Source organism: Daucus carota, chromosome 5 (genome assembly GCF_001625215.2).
Source record: "Daucus carota subsp. sativus chromosome 5, DH1 v3.0, whole genome shotgun sequence".
Lineage (NCBI taxonomy): Eukaryota > Viridiplantae > Streptophyta > Magnoliopsida > Apiales > Apiaceae > Daucus > Daucus carota.
The window spans coordinates 32,658,070-32,673,970 of NC_030385.2; the positions used below are offsets into that span (position 1 = coordinate 32,658,070).

Genomic DNA, 15,901 nt, shown 5'->3' on the forward strand with positions numbered 1-15,901 from the left:
GCACATACTTACAAACAAATCAGTCAAATATCTATCTCTATATTCCTCTATAATCTAGTACTACTACTATTCATTTCACTCTGTGTCATCTTCTTTCTTCCCCATATATATTTATATATTTTCTTTCAAGTTTTCATCTTTTTTCTTCACACGACAGTTCACCTAATACCCTTCTTCCCATTAAAACAAGTAACCCCATAACTTATTTATATATAATAATTCATTCTACACACAAAAAGTGTGTGTCTTTGTGTGTTTAAAGATGGGTAATTCTCTGGGTTGCTCAGCATCAGGAGAAAGATTGGTGTCTGCAGCTAGAGATGGTGATTTTGTGGAGGCCAAAATGCTTCTTGATTGCAATCCTTGCTTAGCCAAGTACTCTACTTTTGGTGGCCTTAATTCTCCTCTTCATTTTGCTTCTGCTAAAGGCCATATTGATGTATGTATTGCTACCCCTTTTTGAATTTCCCTTTTTTCTAGGACCCCTTTGATTTATGTTTGTGATCTTTGTGTATTTGTGTGTGTTTATATGGTAAATTGATTATATTTGTAGATTGTTGCTCTATTACTTGACACTGGAGCTGATGTCAATTCAAGAAATTACTGTGGTCAGGTGGAAATTTTCAGCTTTTTTGCTTAAGGCCACTCTTTTTTGTGTCTATATGATGATTAAGTTGTGCAATAGAGAGTAAAGTGATTGACTTTATTAGTTTTTCTTTTGTTGTGAGATAGACAGCCTTGATGCAAGCTTGTAGATATGGGCATTGGGAGGTTGTTCAGACTCTCATGCTTTTTAGATGCAATGTGAGTTTTTCTCTCTTATTGTTTCTTCTTTTGGTTTAGTGTACCTATGAATTTATAATTATGTGTGATGTGTTCTGTATAATATTTTGTTGTTTTAGGTTACTAGAGCGGATTATCTTAGTGGGAGGACGGCGCTACATTTTGCTTCTGTTAACGGGCATGTTAGATGCATCAGACTTGTTGTGGCTGATTTTGTTCCCAGTTCTCCTTTTGAATGTCTGAATTCTCAAGTGAAGGGTGATAAGAGGAGTGCTTCCGCTGTTAAAGGCAAACATGACCAAAGGTTTGTGAGTCAGTTGTTCCCTTTTATCTTGTATAAGAGTTTAGTTTAGTTTAAGAGTTTAGTTTAGTTTATATGCCGCTTTCTTAGAGCCCTCATTGCCAAATTCTGGCTGAGCTGTAGGCTTATTATCCATCATCGAAGTACAAAGAACCTTCAATGCTTTTTTGCCATATAACTAATTTTTTAAATCCTTTGATTTTGTTTATGCAATATGTTCCAGAAACCTAAGTTAATTTAACTTCCAAATCCATTGTAATTGTTAATCCTATGGCAGTGCGCTGGCAAAGTTTGTAAATAAGGCAGCTGATGGTGGTATCACTGCTCTTCACATGGCTGCTTTAAATGGCTATTTTGACTGTGTACAACTCCTTCTAAATCTTCAAGCTAACGTTTCTGCTGTTACATTTCATTATGGAACGTCTATGGATTTGATAGGTACATGCTTTTCCTAGATAATGAATGTGCTTTCTGTGTTGTGATCATGCGTTCAGTGTGTAATAACTGAAATTTTTGTAGGAGCGGGGAGCACACCCTTGCACTATGCTGCTTGTGGCGGAAACTTGAAATGCTGTCAGGTAATATTATATATATGTGTGTTCCCTAAGTACGTCAAACACTTGTATTTGGTTTGACCTTTAGATCATAATTTTGCAGATCCTCCTAGCAAGTGGTGCTAGTCGGTTGACATTGAACTGCAATGGGTAAGTCAATTTAGCTTTATTTATGCTTTCCATTTTGGATAATTTATGGAATTCCCTCTCCCTTTCAGGTGGCTCCCTCTTGACGTTGCAAGAATGTGGGGGCGTCATTGGCTTGAGCCATTTTTGGCACCGAATTCTGAGCAGATACTTCCAGTATTTCCCCCTTCAAATTATTTATCTTTGCCTCTCATGAGTGTTCTTAATATAGCAAGGTAGACTTCTAATAATTAGTCATCTGTAAATGTCATGATATATATATATATAGATTCCCTCTATGCTACCATCATTTTCACTTGATTCCAAAGTTTTATGATTTTCAATAAATAATGTTTGTGCAGTATGAAATTTTATGGGTTTTTTCAAACCCTGGCCTGACCTCTTGTTACCAAGGGAAGAGGGGTATCTAGTAGACTGCTCTGCAATGCCATGAATTAATAATTATAGCTATAGATATGCAGTACTTTATGAGTATTACTTTTGTGTTAAGTCAGATACTTGCCGAAACTTGAGTGACCAAATTTATGTTCTAATCTGGAGTACTTCTGAAAACGTGTGAGTACAGTTACTAATAATACTGTTTTATTACATTTTACAGAGAACTTGGTTTGCAGTCCTCAACTACCTCTGATGACACTGACGTTTGCGCTGTTTGCTTGGAGGGAGCATGTTCGGTCGCTGCTGAAGGTCTACCCTTTCCTACCCTTTTTAAGAATCTGTTGTATATAATTTTCTTTTCAAAATACTACAGTTGAAATAATACTAGATAAGAAAAAAGAAGTTTTACTTGCTAAATAAAAGAAGAAAGTTTCTATTGCACTTCATAAAATTTCAGCCTTGGAATCCTGTGGATATGTTTCTTAAGTTCTGTAAAGAATTAGGGATGAGAATGGCCATCTTAGGAATATTTTTCGGATTTCATAGCTGGAATTCTGCTGTTTATCCTGCTATCTCATATACATGTCCTCTATCAAGTAATGAATTACCCATTTAAACTTTTATTCATGAATTTAAAACCCGCGCAGATATAATACACTGTGACAGAATTTTCTTTTTGTGAGAAGCTTGACTGTTAGATAAATGATGAAATGCTTTTGCTCCCCTTTTTTACAACATATCTCTGTTGAGCATTTCGGGTCCTGTTTTGTATCAGAGGCGGGCACCATTTGGATTCAATTTTGAGTACTTGTTATCTGAATAGTTTGTTGAATTATTTGTGTTTCTTTTCTTATTAAAGATATGTGCTTCCATCCCATACTTCCAGGTTGCGGGCATCAACTCTGTGTACGATGTGCGCTCTACCTTTGCTCGACAAGCAACTTTGCTTCTGAACTTTTAGGTCCTCCAGGGTCAATTCCATGTCCACTGTGCAGACATGGAATCATTTCGTTTTGCAAATTGCCAGGATCCCCTACAAAAGAAATGAAGCTGAATACGTCGCTTAGCCTATGTACCCCTTGCATGCTTCATTCTCGAGAACACTCCCTGGACTTCGTCCAGTCAACACCAGCATGTGCTCCTGAGATCCGAAAGAATCGTGTAGCTTCAGTTTCCTCAGATATTTTTTGCCCAGTTACTTGTAGCCCATTTCCTTCAGTTGCCCTTCCTTTGTGCACCTGCAATCAGGGAACATGCCCATCATTTGAGCATGAGGAGGGTGAAGCGCGAGATGAATCTCCCCGTTCACAATCTGCATCAATAGACCAAGATAAAATGTCAGGAATAAGATTGGAGAAAACTAGTTGCTCAAGCATGTTCTGGAGCAGAAGAAGCTGTAGCAGGGAACAGCGGTGCAACTCTGAAATAAACGCATAAATGCCTTATATCTGGTATCTTCCTGAACTATTATCTCATGCAGATGATTTTTTGGTAAGGCAGCCGAAGTTGTGTGTTTGCTGCTCCTGTACCATATTATTTCATTCATTACTTGGAACCAAATGGAAGATTATATCACAGAGGCATTTGTCTGGACTCAGAGCAAAATGAAAAGAATATATCATCCTGGACTGATGTTTGGAATAATGGTTTTCTGTCGATGTGAATGATTCTGAGCGTGGCTTACTATTTGAAACAGAGAAGACACATTCATAGCAGTTTGCAAGATTGAATTAGATAAACACATCCATACAGCCTGTAGAAGTTGAATGAATGGCTTTGCTATATATTTTATTACAGGAAATATTGTAGTGTTTGGCAAAGTAGACATATTAGAGCTTAGAGGTGTACAAATAATTCGCAACTGCTCTGAATTAGTTCGTATCGTCGGTATTTGCAAATTTAGGGTGGTTACATATTGAAATATACTATATTAGTCGGTTGTTTGATGTTTTTCGAGCTTTTAAAAACCTCCCCAGCCCAATAATTTGTGCAACTTTTTAGTACAAATATGAAAATCCTAGCTCGACTTGGTTATTATTAAGTCCATTTACCGGTTACAATATTTTACTCCATACGAGTACTGATCACACATTGTTTAACTCATTTACATAGTGAAATTTATTTCCATCCCTCTCATTTTATTTACATTTGTTTTCAATGTTACACATATTTTAAAATATATATATATTTTAATATACCTCTCATTTCATCATGATTTTTTTCATTATTACTCAAAATTAAAAATGTATATAAAATAACACTTTAATATATATATAATATAGTTGTATCATTTTTGTGATTAACCAAAACAGTATAGTTTCAAAAAAAAAACAGTATTTGTGGCTGGAGTAATAGTTCAAGATTTCAAATAATCATTACAGCTATGTTCAGTGGGCTGATCAAACAACTTGAGAATGCGACGTAGTAGAATGTGTAAGAATGGACGTGTGGTCCATGATCTATCAGGCCGTCTTGTTGATTTGGGCATTTTCGAAAGTAATCATGGATGTGGTTGCATAAATAGGCATCCAGAATCCAGATTATCAGTGCTACATGCCTACAAGGGATTGTAATTTGTAGGCTTGCCGATGCTTCTCTAAATATCATTAAACATTAATCAGATATAATAAAATTAAAAAAAAAAATCTTATCTTAATTGAACATCGATTTCATTTTCAATTTACATCGATAGTTCTTCATCTTAGATATATCTTAGCTTAACTAACATATCCCTACTAAATAATATTAATTATTTATGCGCATACTCCCACCATCCCCTCAATTGTATATATTGAGGAGAGACGCAGCACACAACTTAATACTATTGTAAAATATGAAGTTATAAATTAATTTTAATTTTTTTAAATAAAACTTAATATTTAGATTTATATTTAGAAAGGGAAAATTTATTGCTGGACTTTATAGAAATATTAAAGTGCGTGGCAAAAAGTAAATAAAATATACAGAAATGAGTGGATGGAGGAATATAGATAACTCAACAAATCAAGAATTTCTATTTGCTTTATAATTTAACTGTTTAAACACCTTAACGAGTGTAGAATTTTATTCATCAATTAAGATATTTAAATTTCCAAATTAAAAATATATTACATTTAATAAAATTATTGATTCATCAAAGTTTACAGTAATCTGTCCATGCATCCAGTGTAAGGAGTCAGCAAATTACTGAACTTACTATAGAAAAATAGTTGGGCATTAAAAACTTCACAAGATACTGTGCACTAATTTGCAGTCACAGAGGTTATGGTATTGAATGGAATTGAATGCTATCACGCAAAGCTCAAGCAATCTGATATGCAAACATCTAACTACAGTGCATTCATTGAGTTTCGTACGTACATAAAAGAAGATCTGGATGACAACGAAGTTACGCATTACGGCTATGTATGACGATATTGCTCACGATCTTTACTCTCTGAGTTTTGCACTTATTTTCCACCACCCCTCCATTTGCATTAATTATTGGGTTGATTTTCAAGTTTCCTCAATAATTTAACTGGTTCATGCTTTCGGAAATTACTCACTAGATTCAGCCCTTGAGATAATTTCATTAGTAGATCACATATCAATATCAAGTTATCAACTATGCAATGAAGAGCACGTATTCAATTCAGATTTTAGTGGGATCATGCTGATAACCACTTTTTAGTGATCTCTCGAGTGTCTGTATATGCTAACAACCATTCTTTAGTTAGATGACGGATTTTATGACTCTAATTTTATTAACAATAACGTTTCATGCACAAAAGCCTTCGTTTATCAAAATTTTCTGCCTAAATAAAAAATATTTGTTAGGACACACTCTTGAAAGACCTTTCAATCATTTATAGTATGTGCCTTGCTGGAGAATCAATAATGTATATGAGATTACTTTTTAATCATTTACCGTCGGCGGCATTAAAAACGCACAAAAATTAATTCCAACATGATTCGGTTGACGTGGATGGGTTGATAACGTATGGATTCATGCACAATGCAAATAATGTTTGGTTCGCATATGAGATAACTTTTAATTATTTATCGTCCACGGCACCAAAAATGCACAAGAATTAATTCCAACCTGATTCGGTTGGCGTGGATGGGTTGATAACGTATGGATTCATGCACAATGCAAATAATGTTTGGTTTGGTTTTTTTATTGTCTCGCCGTTTGTGTGAGTTTTGTTATATTCTCACCGTTTGTGTGAGTATGATGTTTGATTTAGTAAAGGCGATTACATTTTCAGTCGATAGCTCAAACTGGTTAGGACGGAAACGAAAATGGGCGAAGCATGTGTATATATTATTTTCAACAAATTACGTGATTTTATACAATTTAATACCAGAACAGCTTATATCCAGAACATAAGTATGTTGTGTTGTCGCATATCACCTGCTACGATATTATAGGAGATTTCCTATGTCACAAACCCACAAGATAAGTTTTTACTATATGAAATCGCTGGACGTGTCATCAGTTCACTCTACAATTGGCGATTTGGCGTGACCCCTTGTTTTCAATTTGCTGTACATTTCAAAAGACAAAAATAGTTTAGGCGTGTAGTCTAAGCAGGTTCCATCCATCTAATCCTAGAGCAGCCCAGTTTCGATGTCTCAGTTTTTGAGCCTGAAATTTCACATTCCAACGTTGACTCGTTTTCTAAAACCATACGAGCTCAACGGAGTAATTTTTACTTTTTTCAGCTCAATTTTTACGATTTAATACCAGAACAGCTTATATCCATAATAAACTGAAACAAGCTCACATTATTTAAAAAAATTATAAAAGAAGCTCAATGAAAATTTCCTTTTTGGGGCGAGAAGGCAATAGAAACACAAGTGTGGTGAGTCAAAAGCAGAAGCATGTTTTTATTTTGTGAGTACATGATACATGTATGCATAGGCAGATACTGTAATTATTGAAGGGGTTGTTCGGAATCTCAACTGAGCCAAACTCTTTTCCAGAATTTGAAGTTTTATCAGGGGAGAATCCTGATTTTGCAGGCAGGCTTTTGTCCTCAAGAATATCACAAAACCATCATTATGCATTGTGGTTTTTGCAGCCTCTCTCTTTTCATTTCGTACATAATTCAAATCTTGAAACTTGTGGGGAGCCGATTCAAGCGGTCTATACTACATTCCCGACTGACTTTTAAATATCGATAGAAAATTCAAAGTTAAAACTTCAACCAATCTAAAAAAACAACAATATATATTATGAAATCTCAATTCCGCGCCACTGCTAATTATTTTATACCACTACTTATGTTAAGATAAGTCAATAGGCTTTAATCTGATACCAATCAATCAATCAGAGCCTCTGTTTTTCACAGACTAGATAACTCTAAAGAAAAAAACAGAGGGGAGAATCTTTCTCCTTTCCCCTACTGTGTACCTCACTGCACAAAGCACATACATTTCCATATAAATGGAAATGTATACAGCCACAAGTAACTCGTACTGCATTATTGCTGGGCGTATTTGTTCAGCAAGACTTCTTTTCATTTGTATCTGCATTTTGCAAAGCAATGATGTGTGCATACAAAATAGTGAAAAAATAAACGTAGCTATCACTACTTGCATGGCATATCTTCAGCTCGATCAGTAGAAAACTGTACCCTGTTTTGCTTTTATCTTTTGCACCATCTGTATACTGTATGAAAAGCTACATCAGAATCTTTTTCTCAAATCTCAAAATCCGAATTATATGATGAAATGATGTTATTGGTTAATTGATAAATATGTAAGCAATTACACCATTCAGAAATGGCCGGTCTTGAGATCACTGTGACAACAAAGAGGTATAAATTCGACCAAATATATTCGAGGTTTCTTTAAGAGAAAATTATACCTCCGTCCCCCTCATTTCTTTACGTTATTTTTTGGCATGTTTTTCCCTACTCATTTAACGTATAGTTCCATAATATATATTTTTTAATTTTTTTCTTTGAATAAAAGTTTGATGTTTAAAATTAAAAAAAAATGAAAAAAAAGTTATGAAACTATACATTACAGGAGTCTCAACATGCGTTGAAACAGCGAACGTAAACAATTACGGGGACGAAAGGAGGACAGAGAGAGTATATACATGGACTAAGGTTTTCTGCTGCAAACAAAATTATTAGGAGAGAGGTGCGTGGTTTAAATAGATTTAAACAAGTTACGGAAAAAAGACAAGAAAATGAATGGAAATGACATGCAAGTTATATGGGAGAAGTTCGTCTAGCTTCTCTGACCGTCAAGCAGTGTGTACTTTAAAGACCATCATTATATTGTGTACTTCCTCCTGCATAGTACAATTATATCTTGATCTTGATTTCAAATTAAAATCAAGTCAGTTGACCAATTTCTTTTAGAAAAGTTTAGAATATTTTTATCCTGAACTTCAATATTGTTATATTTTAATATGTGTTCTAAAATAGCATAAATTATATGAAAAACCGATTTAATTTTATAAAAATATCAACAATTTTATATCTAATAAACTCAGTTTTTTTTTCCTTTCAAAACTAAGTGCTTTCAAATGTTTGCATGACTTTGAAGTTGAAAAAGTTATTATTTGACTAATTATTTTAAATCAAAATTTAAAAAATTCAAAAAAAATTTATTGATTTGATTTTAATACATACTCCCTCCATCACACCCATCTTTTTTATGTTACAAAACTTTCCTAAAACAGTTAATGGATCCGATATTTTCCCACTTTTCCTCTCTTTTCACATTACTTTTACTTCACTATGTCTCTTTAATATATTAAAAATCAATGGGTCAATCACTTCACCCACTTTTCTTTCTCCCACTCCCTCCATTTTGAAATATAGGTCGCTTGACCGCTTGACACACACTTCTAAGTCTTTTGACCGCTTAGTTAAAATCAGTGTTCTAGAAATCGCTAGGCGTCCCAGGGCGGTCGGGGTACCTTCTAGCGATTAATCGGTAAAACGGGGATTAATCGGAAAGATTAATCGGAGCATTAATCGGACATATATTATTTTTAAATTATTATAATTAAATGTATTTAATAATTTTATCTACTTTTCACTACTAGTAGAGTGAAACCGGTAAACAATATAATATTATATATAAAATAAATACTTAATACATGTAATACAAAATCGTTGATTAAATAAATATATACCAATCAGTCTCTTATAAATAATGTAAGAAATATTAAATAAAAATATTAGTCATTTTACTTTTTTTATAAGATATTAAGTTAAGTACAAGTGAATACTTAATTTCTTATAATATAATTATAATTTAAGATTTTATTTATTAAAAATATTATTTTTTTTGTTATTGGCCGCCTGGACCGCCTAGGCGGGATTTGGACCGCCTAGGCGGGATGTTGACCGCCTAGGACCGATTTTTGTAAAAAAACATCTAATTCACCGCCTAGGACCGAATCGGGGCGTTTCGGGGCCGCCTAGCGCCTAGGCACCGCCTAGGCGGCCGCCTAGACCGATTTTTAGAACACTGGTTAAAATTGTTATTTTCAAAATTTTCTTTTTCCAAATTATAATATTAATCATATATTTTTATCCAAAAAAAGAAAATTTTAAAAATAATGATTTTAATTATACAGTCAAAGGATTTAGAATTGTGTGCCAAAAAATCAAACAACTTATATTTTAAAATAGAAAAAGTATTATATTCATGTTTCTTAACTTGTCTGTCCAATCCCAATGTAAATAATTAGATGGGGCGGAGGGAGTACTCCCTCCGTCTCAATTGATAGGTCCATTTTGGAAAAAAAATTTGTCCCAAAATACTTGTCCCTCTCTTTTTTTAATACAAATTTATCCATTATTCTCATTTCTCAATGCACTAAATCCCTATATTTATTGTGATTTTTTTGAAACTCAACTCTTTTCTCCCTTATCAATGTACAAACTAATGATACATGAGATAAGATTCTATCTAACTAATTATTTTTTTAATATGCGTGTTTATTTCAAAATGGACCTATAAATTGATACGGAGGGAGTATCATACATGATTATTGATGGGAAGCAAGACTATACAGTACATTAAAATGAGAATGAGGGAGTAAAAACCATAATTTATGAATGTTTGGTTACATGGTTTTTAACCCAATCACAGACGGGCATTTTGGACATTAGACCTCACATTCATTGACCCACCCACCCCAAAATCCTACGGGGCATATATCCATAAACCTCCGCAAAACGACAGCGTTGCCACATTTCAATTTCCTACGCATCTTCCACCATTGTTGAAAACCTCCTTCAAATTCATCTTCCAGCTTTCAACTTTCTCCATTTATTACCTCAATTTCCCACACACACACATTCCAAATATATGCACAGGCACACACACATATTCTCACATTTTACTCCACTCCTCTCTCTAGAATTGTAAGTATGGCTCCTTTGTTTCTCTCTCTACTTCTCTTACAACTCCTATGTTCCCACGCTATTACAACCACCGAGTTCGCAGAGCGAGACTCACTTCTTACATTCAAACACTCACTCAAAAACCCAGCACAAGTCTCTTCATGGACCACTAAAACTTCACATTGTCACTGGCTCGGTGTCTCGTGTGTAAACAACTCGGTCACTCAACTCGTCCTCCCGACTCACTCGCTCAGCGGCCCACTCGCTATCTCACTCTTCTCGCTCACTTCTCTCACCACACTCGACCTATCCAACAACCAGCTGTCCGGCGAGTTACCGAGTCAACTCGGCGAGTTGACTCGCCTGGAAATATTGAAACTCGGTCCTAATTGTTTGACAGGGGAAATTCCCCCGGAGATTGGGAAACTGGGTTCACTGAGGCAACTCGACTTGTCAGGCAACTCGTTCACCGGAAACATACCCGAAGAAATCGGAGATTTGTTTCGATTACAGTCAATTGGTTTAAGCGGCAATGTGCTATCAGGTTCACTTTCTCCCGCCCTTTTTACCAATTTAAATTCGTTGACATTTTTCGATGTTTCGAATAATACATTGTCCGGTAACATTCCTCCTGAGATTAGCAAGTTGAAAAAATTAACTGATCTTTATATCGGGATTAATAAGTTTTCGGGGGAGTTGCCTAGTGAAATAGGGGAGCTTTCGAGTTTAGAGAATTTCTTTTCGCCTTCGTGTTTAATTAGAGGGCCGATTCCTGATACGATATCAAAGCTGCGTTCATTGACTAAGCTTGATTTGTCGTATAATCCTTTGAGATGTTCGATTCCGAGGGGGATTGGGAAGTTGGAGAATTTGACTATTTTGAATCTTGTTTATGCTGAGCTTAATGGTTCTATACCATCTGAGCTTGGAAATTGTCGGAATTTGAAGACATTGATGCTTTCGTTTAATTTGTTAACGGGATCATTGCCTGAGGAGCTTGGGGGATTGCCGATGTTGTCTCTTTCAGCAGAGAAGAATCAGCTTTCGGGGCCCTTGCCTTCTTGGCTTGGGAGGTGGGACAAGGTTGATTCGTTGTTGTTGTCGAGTAATCGGTTTTCGGGGCCAATTCCTCCGGAAATTGGGAATTGTTCACTGCTTGATCATATTAGTTTGAGCAACAACTTGTTGACAGGGGTGATACCAAAGGAGTTGTGTAATTCTGGTGCGCTTACGGAGATTGATCTTGACAGTAATATGCTTACTGGGACGATTGAGGACACGTTTGTGAATTGTGGTAATTTGACTCAATTGGTTTTGGTTGATAACCAGATTGTCGGCCCTGTTCCGGAATATCTGTCAAAGCTTCCTTTGATGGTGCTGGACCTTGATTCGAATAATTTTACAGGTACTATTCCGATGAGTCTATGGAATTCTATGAATCTGTTGGAGTTTTCAGCTGCTAATAATCATTTAGAGGGTACCTTGCCTGTGGAGATCGGTAATGCTGGTTCTCTTGAGAGGCTTGTTCTTAGTAACAATCAGTTAAGTGGGTCTATTCCTGGAGAAATCGGGAATCTTACTTCCCTCTCCGTTCTTGGGCTGAATTCTAATTTTCTGGAAGGTTCTATTCCTGTTGAGCTTGAAAATTGCATTTCTCTGTCTACACTGGATCTTGGCAACAACCAGTTAAATGGGTCCATTCCAGAGGGGATTGCAGACTTGGAGCAATTGCAATGCTTAGTTCTGTCGTACAATAACCTTTCTGGACCGATTCCTTCCAAGCCCTCCAAGTATTTCAGGCAGATTAGTATCCCGGATTCAAGTTTCATTCAGCATCATGGAGTGTATGATCTTTCACACAACAGACTGTATGGTTCATTACCTGAGGAACTGGGGAGCTGTTCAGTAATTGTGGATCTTCTACTTAGTGAAAATCTGCTTTCTGGACAGATTCCTCAGTCACTGTCTAGGTTAAGCAATCTCACTACTTTGGATTTATATGGTAATCAATTCACAGGCACTATTCCTGCTGAACTGGGAAGCTCACAAAAACTACAGGGCTTGTACCTGGGGAAGAATCAGCTTACTGGAACATTACCAGAAAGCTTGGGTCAACTCAGCAGTCTTGTGAAACTGAATTTGACTGGAAATAAGCTTTCAGGTTATATTCCATCTGCACTCGGTGACTTGGAGGGGCTTACACATGTTGATTTGAGCTACAATGAGCTTAGTGGCGAGCTTCCTTCTACTCTCTCAAGCATGGTAAATTTAGTCGGATTTTATGTTCAGCAGAACAAACTTTCGGGTCATATCAATGAGCTCTTTCATGATTCAATGGTTTGCAGAATTGAAGTTGTGGATTTGAGTAATAATATGTTTACAGGGAGCCTGCCACAGTCTATAGGGAATATGTCGTACTTAATGTCTTTGGATCTTCATGGCAACAGCTTTAGCGGTGAGATCCCTTCTGATCTTGGAAATCTGATGCAGCTTCAGTATCTGGATCTTTCGAACAATGGTCTTTCTGGAGAAATTCCAAAGAAGCTGTGTAGCCTTGAAAACACAGTTACTCTCAATTTGGCGGAGAATAGGTTAGAAGGGCCTATTCCAAGAATCGGAATTTGCCAAAACCTCACGAATATAACTGTAGCTGGGAACAAGGATCTCTGTGGAGGATTAGTTGGTCTAAGATGCCCCCTGAAGAGTTTTCATAAGCGATCACGGTTGACAAGTATATGGGTTGTAGCACTGATTGTTGTTGGTGGCGCATTAGCTACTCTTTTTACAACTATTGTCCTATACATATGGGTTCACAGAAGCAACAAGCAGAGTGATTTAGAGGAAAGTGAAGATAGCAAGCTAAACAGTTCTGTTAATCAGAATCTCCTTTTCTTGAGTAGCAGCAGATCAAAAGAGCCTCTAAGCATCAACGTGGCAATGTTTGAGCAGCCACTCTTTAAGCTTACGTTGGTAGATGTTCTTCAAGCAACCAACAACTTCTGCAAGACAAACATAATCGGCGATGGAGGCTTTGGAACAGTCTATAAAGCCACTTTACCTGACGGCAAAATAGTAGCAGTCAAGAAGCTAAACCAATCCAAAACACAGGGCAATCGAGAATTCTTGGCAGAAATGGAGACTTTGGGAAAGGTGAAGCATGAGAATCTTGTCTCTTTGCTTGGCTACTGCTCGTTTGGCGAAGAAAAGCTGCTTGTTTATGAGTATATGGTTAACGGGAGCTTAGATCTGTGGCTTAGGAATCGAACTGGAGCACTTGATGTTTTGGGTTGGAGCAAAAGGTTAAAAATAGCTGTAGGTGCTGCACGAGGTCTAGATTTTCTACATCGTGAATCCATCCCTCACATAATTCACAGGGATATAAAGGCCAGCAACATTTTACTAGACAAAGACTTCGAGCCAAAAGTTGCAGACTTTGGATTAGCAAGACTCATCAGTGCTTGTGAAACTCATGTTAGTACAGACATTGCTGGGACATTTGGTTACATTCCACCTGAATATGGACAGAGTTGGAGATCAACAACGAAGGGAGATGTTTATAGCTATGGTGTGATTCTTCTTGAATTGGTCACTGGTAAAGAACCAACAGGGCCCGAGTTTAAAGATGTTGATGGTGGGAATTTAGTAGGTTGGGTCTATGAAAAGATCAAGAAAGGCCAGGCTGTTGATGTACTTGATTCAACTCTACTTGATGCAGATTCAAAGCCAGTGATGCTTAAGGTGTTGCAGATTGCTGCTGTATGCCTCTCTGATAATCCGTATGATCGCCCTACCATGCATAATGTCTGGAAGGTCTTAAATGGTATATCAGAAGAGTAACACTATACTATTAGTAATTTTCTTACCGAGTTCTTTCTTTGCATGTCTGTATATATCGGTATTAAGTCAGCCAGAAAAGGTAGTAGTACATTAGTTTTATCATGCTAGCGTAGTTTGTTAAGCATTGTAATGTGTATGGTACCTATAACCATATGGACCATTAAACCCTAATCGTGTTTGGCTTTTACTTATAGGCGCAAATTGTAGCTGTTAGCCTGCTGTATGCCAACAATTGACATCTAAATACAATCCTGTTATTTAGTTTGCATCTCCTGATTCTAAAAAATTTCCATTATTTAGTTTGCATCGACTGAAAGAATAGTTCAGTAAGCACTGTTGTGCTCAATCGACTTTCGTAGATGACTTGGTAATTTTATTGTTTGGAATGAGTGCTTATCAGATGCAAACTTGTCGGTTGTCGCTTAACTTGATTGTTAAGCATGAGCTCTTATCTGATCTCACCCGAGTATGTTTGAATTATAACAACAAATCCTTCTCAGCAGTATTAGACTGTAAGAGCATACATGAATCAAATCCAATTTTTCTAGCTGTTCGATGAAAGTTTGGTTGAATTGACTAACTTCCATGAATCAAAATCAAAATTTTCCTAGTACTCCGTTTCTTTTCAGCATCAAGCAAATCATTACTCCCTCCGTCCAATTTTATGTGACCCTTATTCCTTTTTTGGACGTCCAAAAAAAATGAACTTATCATACTTACTATTTTTTAACACTACTTTTTACTATTACACCCACTACCTCTCTATTTTATACTCTCTTTTTATTAAATAAACACTATTATACCCACTACATTCCTCCACTATCTCAAATCTATTATTAAATATTGATAGGTCCCACCACTTTACCCACTTTTCAACTAAACTTACAACTTTTTTCTTAATCTCCGTGAAAGTCAAACCAGCTCACTCTTTTTGGGACGAAGGGAGTATTAAGAAAGCTATGAAACGTAATCAACACAGTAATTCTCAAGAAAAGCAAAGCAAAAGATTAAGTTTGGCTACATTGTCTAAAATAAACTAAGCAGTACTAATATAAATCAATTATTTGGAAGGAAACGGAATAAATACTTAAAAACGTTTCTGACCTATATATTGCTCATAGACACTGATGCTACCCAATGATGCCTCAAGTCTAACGGCTCATCGGCAGCAGTTGAATTACGCGAAGGATTATGCACTGAGTCCTATGAACTGCACAATGCTGCTAGTATCTTCTCTAATTATGAACAAGAATGGATGTTCGGCAACAAAGTCAATCACCTTCTCAACCTTCTTCCTCTGAGCACATCCGCAAACCGAGCCATGCCTGGTTGAAGCAGCAGCTTCTGTGCCTTCTTCATTAACTTCAATAACCGATTTATGAAAAAGATTTGAGACGAAGGTAGGAACGGAAGCATCCTGTCAACTAAATCAAGATAATACACTGATGCAATGATAATTTGCAGGAGAAGGTAACAAATCAAAATGGCTGAGAGATGAACTGCATCAATTCTTAGAGATAATGTCATAAAAACAAAATAAAGAG

At 36.2% G+C, this 15,901-nt stretch overlaps 2 protein-coding genes across 2 annotated transcripts; both read left to right on the forward strand.

Moving 5' to 3' along the window:
• On the forward strand, positions 1-4,109 carry LOC108223912 (E3 ubiquitin-protein ligase XBAT33). The gene is made up of 10 exons (XM_017398383.2): positions 1-439; positions 554-613; positions 733-804; positions 903-1,087; positions 1,362-1,522; positions 1,604-1,662; positions 1,742-1,788; positions 1,857-2,000; positions 2,384-2,472; positions 3,050-4,109. The coding sequence occupies exons 1-10, from the start codon at positions 263-265 to the stop codon at positions 3,598-3,600; spliced, it is 1,545 nt and encodes a 514-aa protein (XP_017253872.1). The 5' UTR covers positions 1-262; the 3' UTR covers positions 3,601-4,109.
• A 6,210-nt stretch (positions 4,110-10,319) lies between these two features.
• On the forward strand, positions 10,320-14,618 carry LOC108220107 (leucine-rich repeat receptor protein kinase EMS1). The gene has a single exon (XM_017393782.2). The coding sequence runs from the start codon at positions 10,548-10,550 to the stop codon at positions 14,355-14,357; it is 3,810 nt and encodes a 1,269-aa protein (XP_017249271.1). The 5' UTR covers positions 10,320-10,547; the 3' UTR covers positions 14,358-14,618.
• Positions 14,619-15,901: the final 1,283 nt, after the last annotated feature.

Bases quoted from the DNA above. Each gene is read 5' to 3' on its own strand.
- LOC108220107 (XM_017393782.2), top strand. From the start codon at position 10,548: ATGGCTCCTTTGTTTCTCTCTCTACTTCTCTTACAACTCCTATGTTCC.
- LOC108223912 (XM_017398383.2), top strand. From the start codon at position 263: ATGGGTAATTCTCTGGGTTGCTCAGCATCAGGAGAAAGATTGGTGTCT. The intron at 805-902 runs GTGAGTTTTTCT...TTGTTGTTTTAG, and splicing joins TCATGCTTTTTAGATGCAAT to GTTACTAGAGCGGATTATCT. The intron at 1,088-1,361 runs GTTTGTGAGTCA...ATCCTATGGCAG, and splicing joins AAAGGCAAACATGACCAAAG to TGCGCTGGCAAAGTTTGTAA.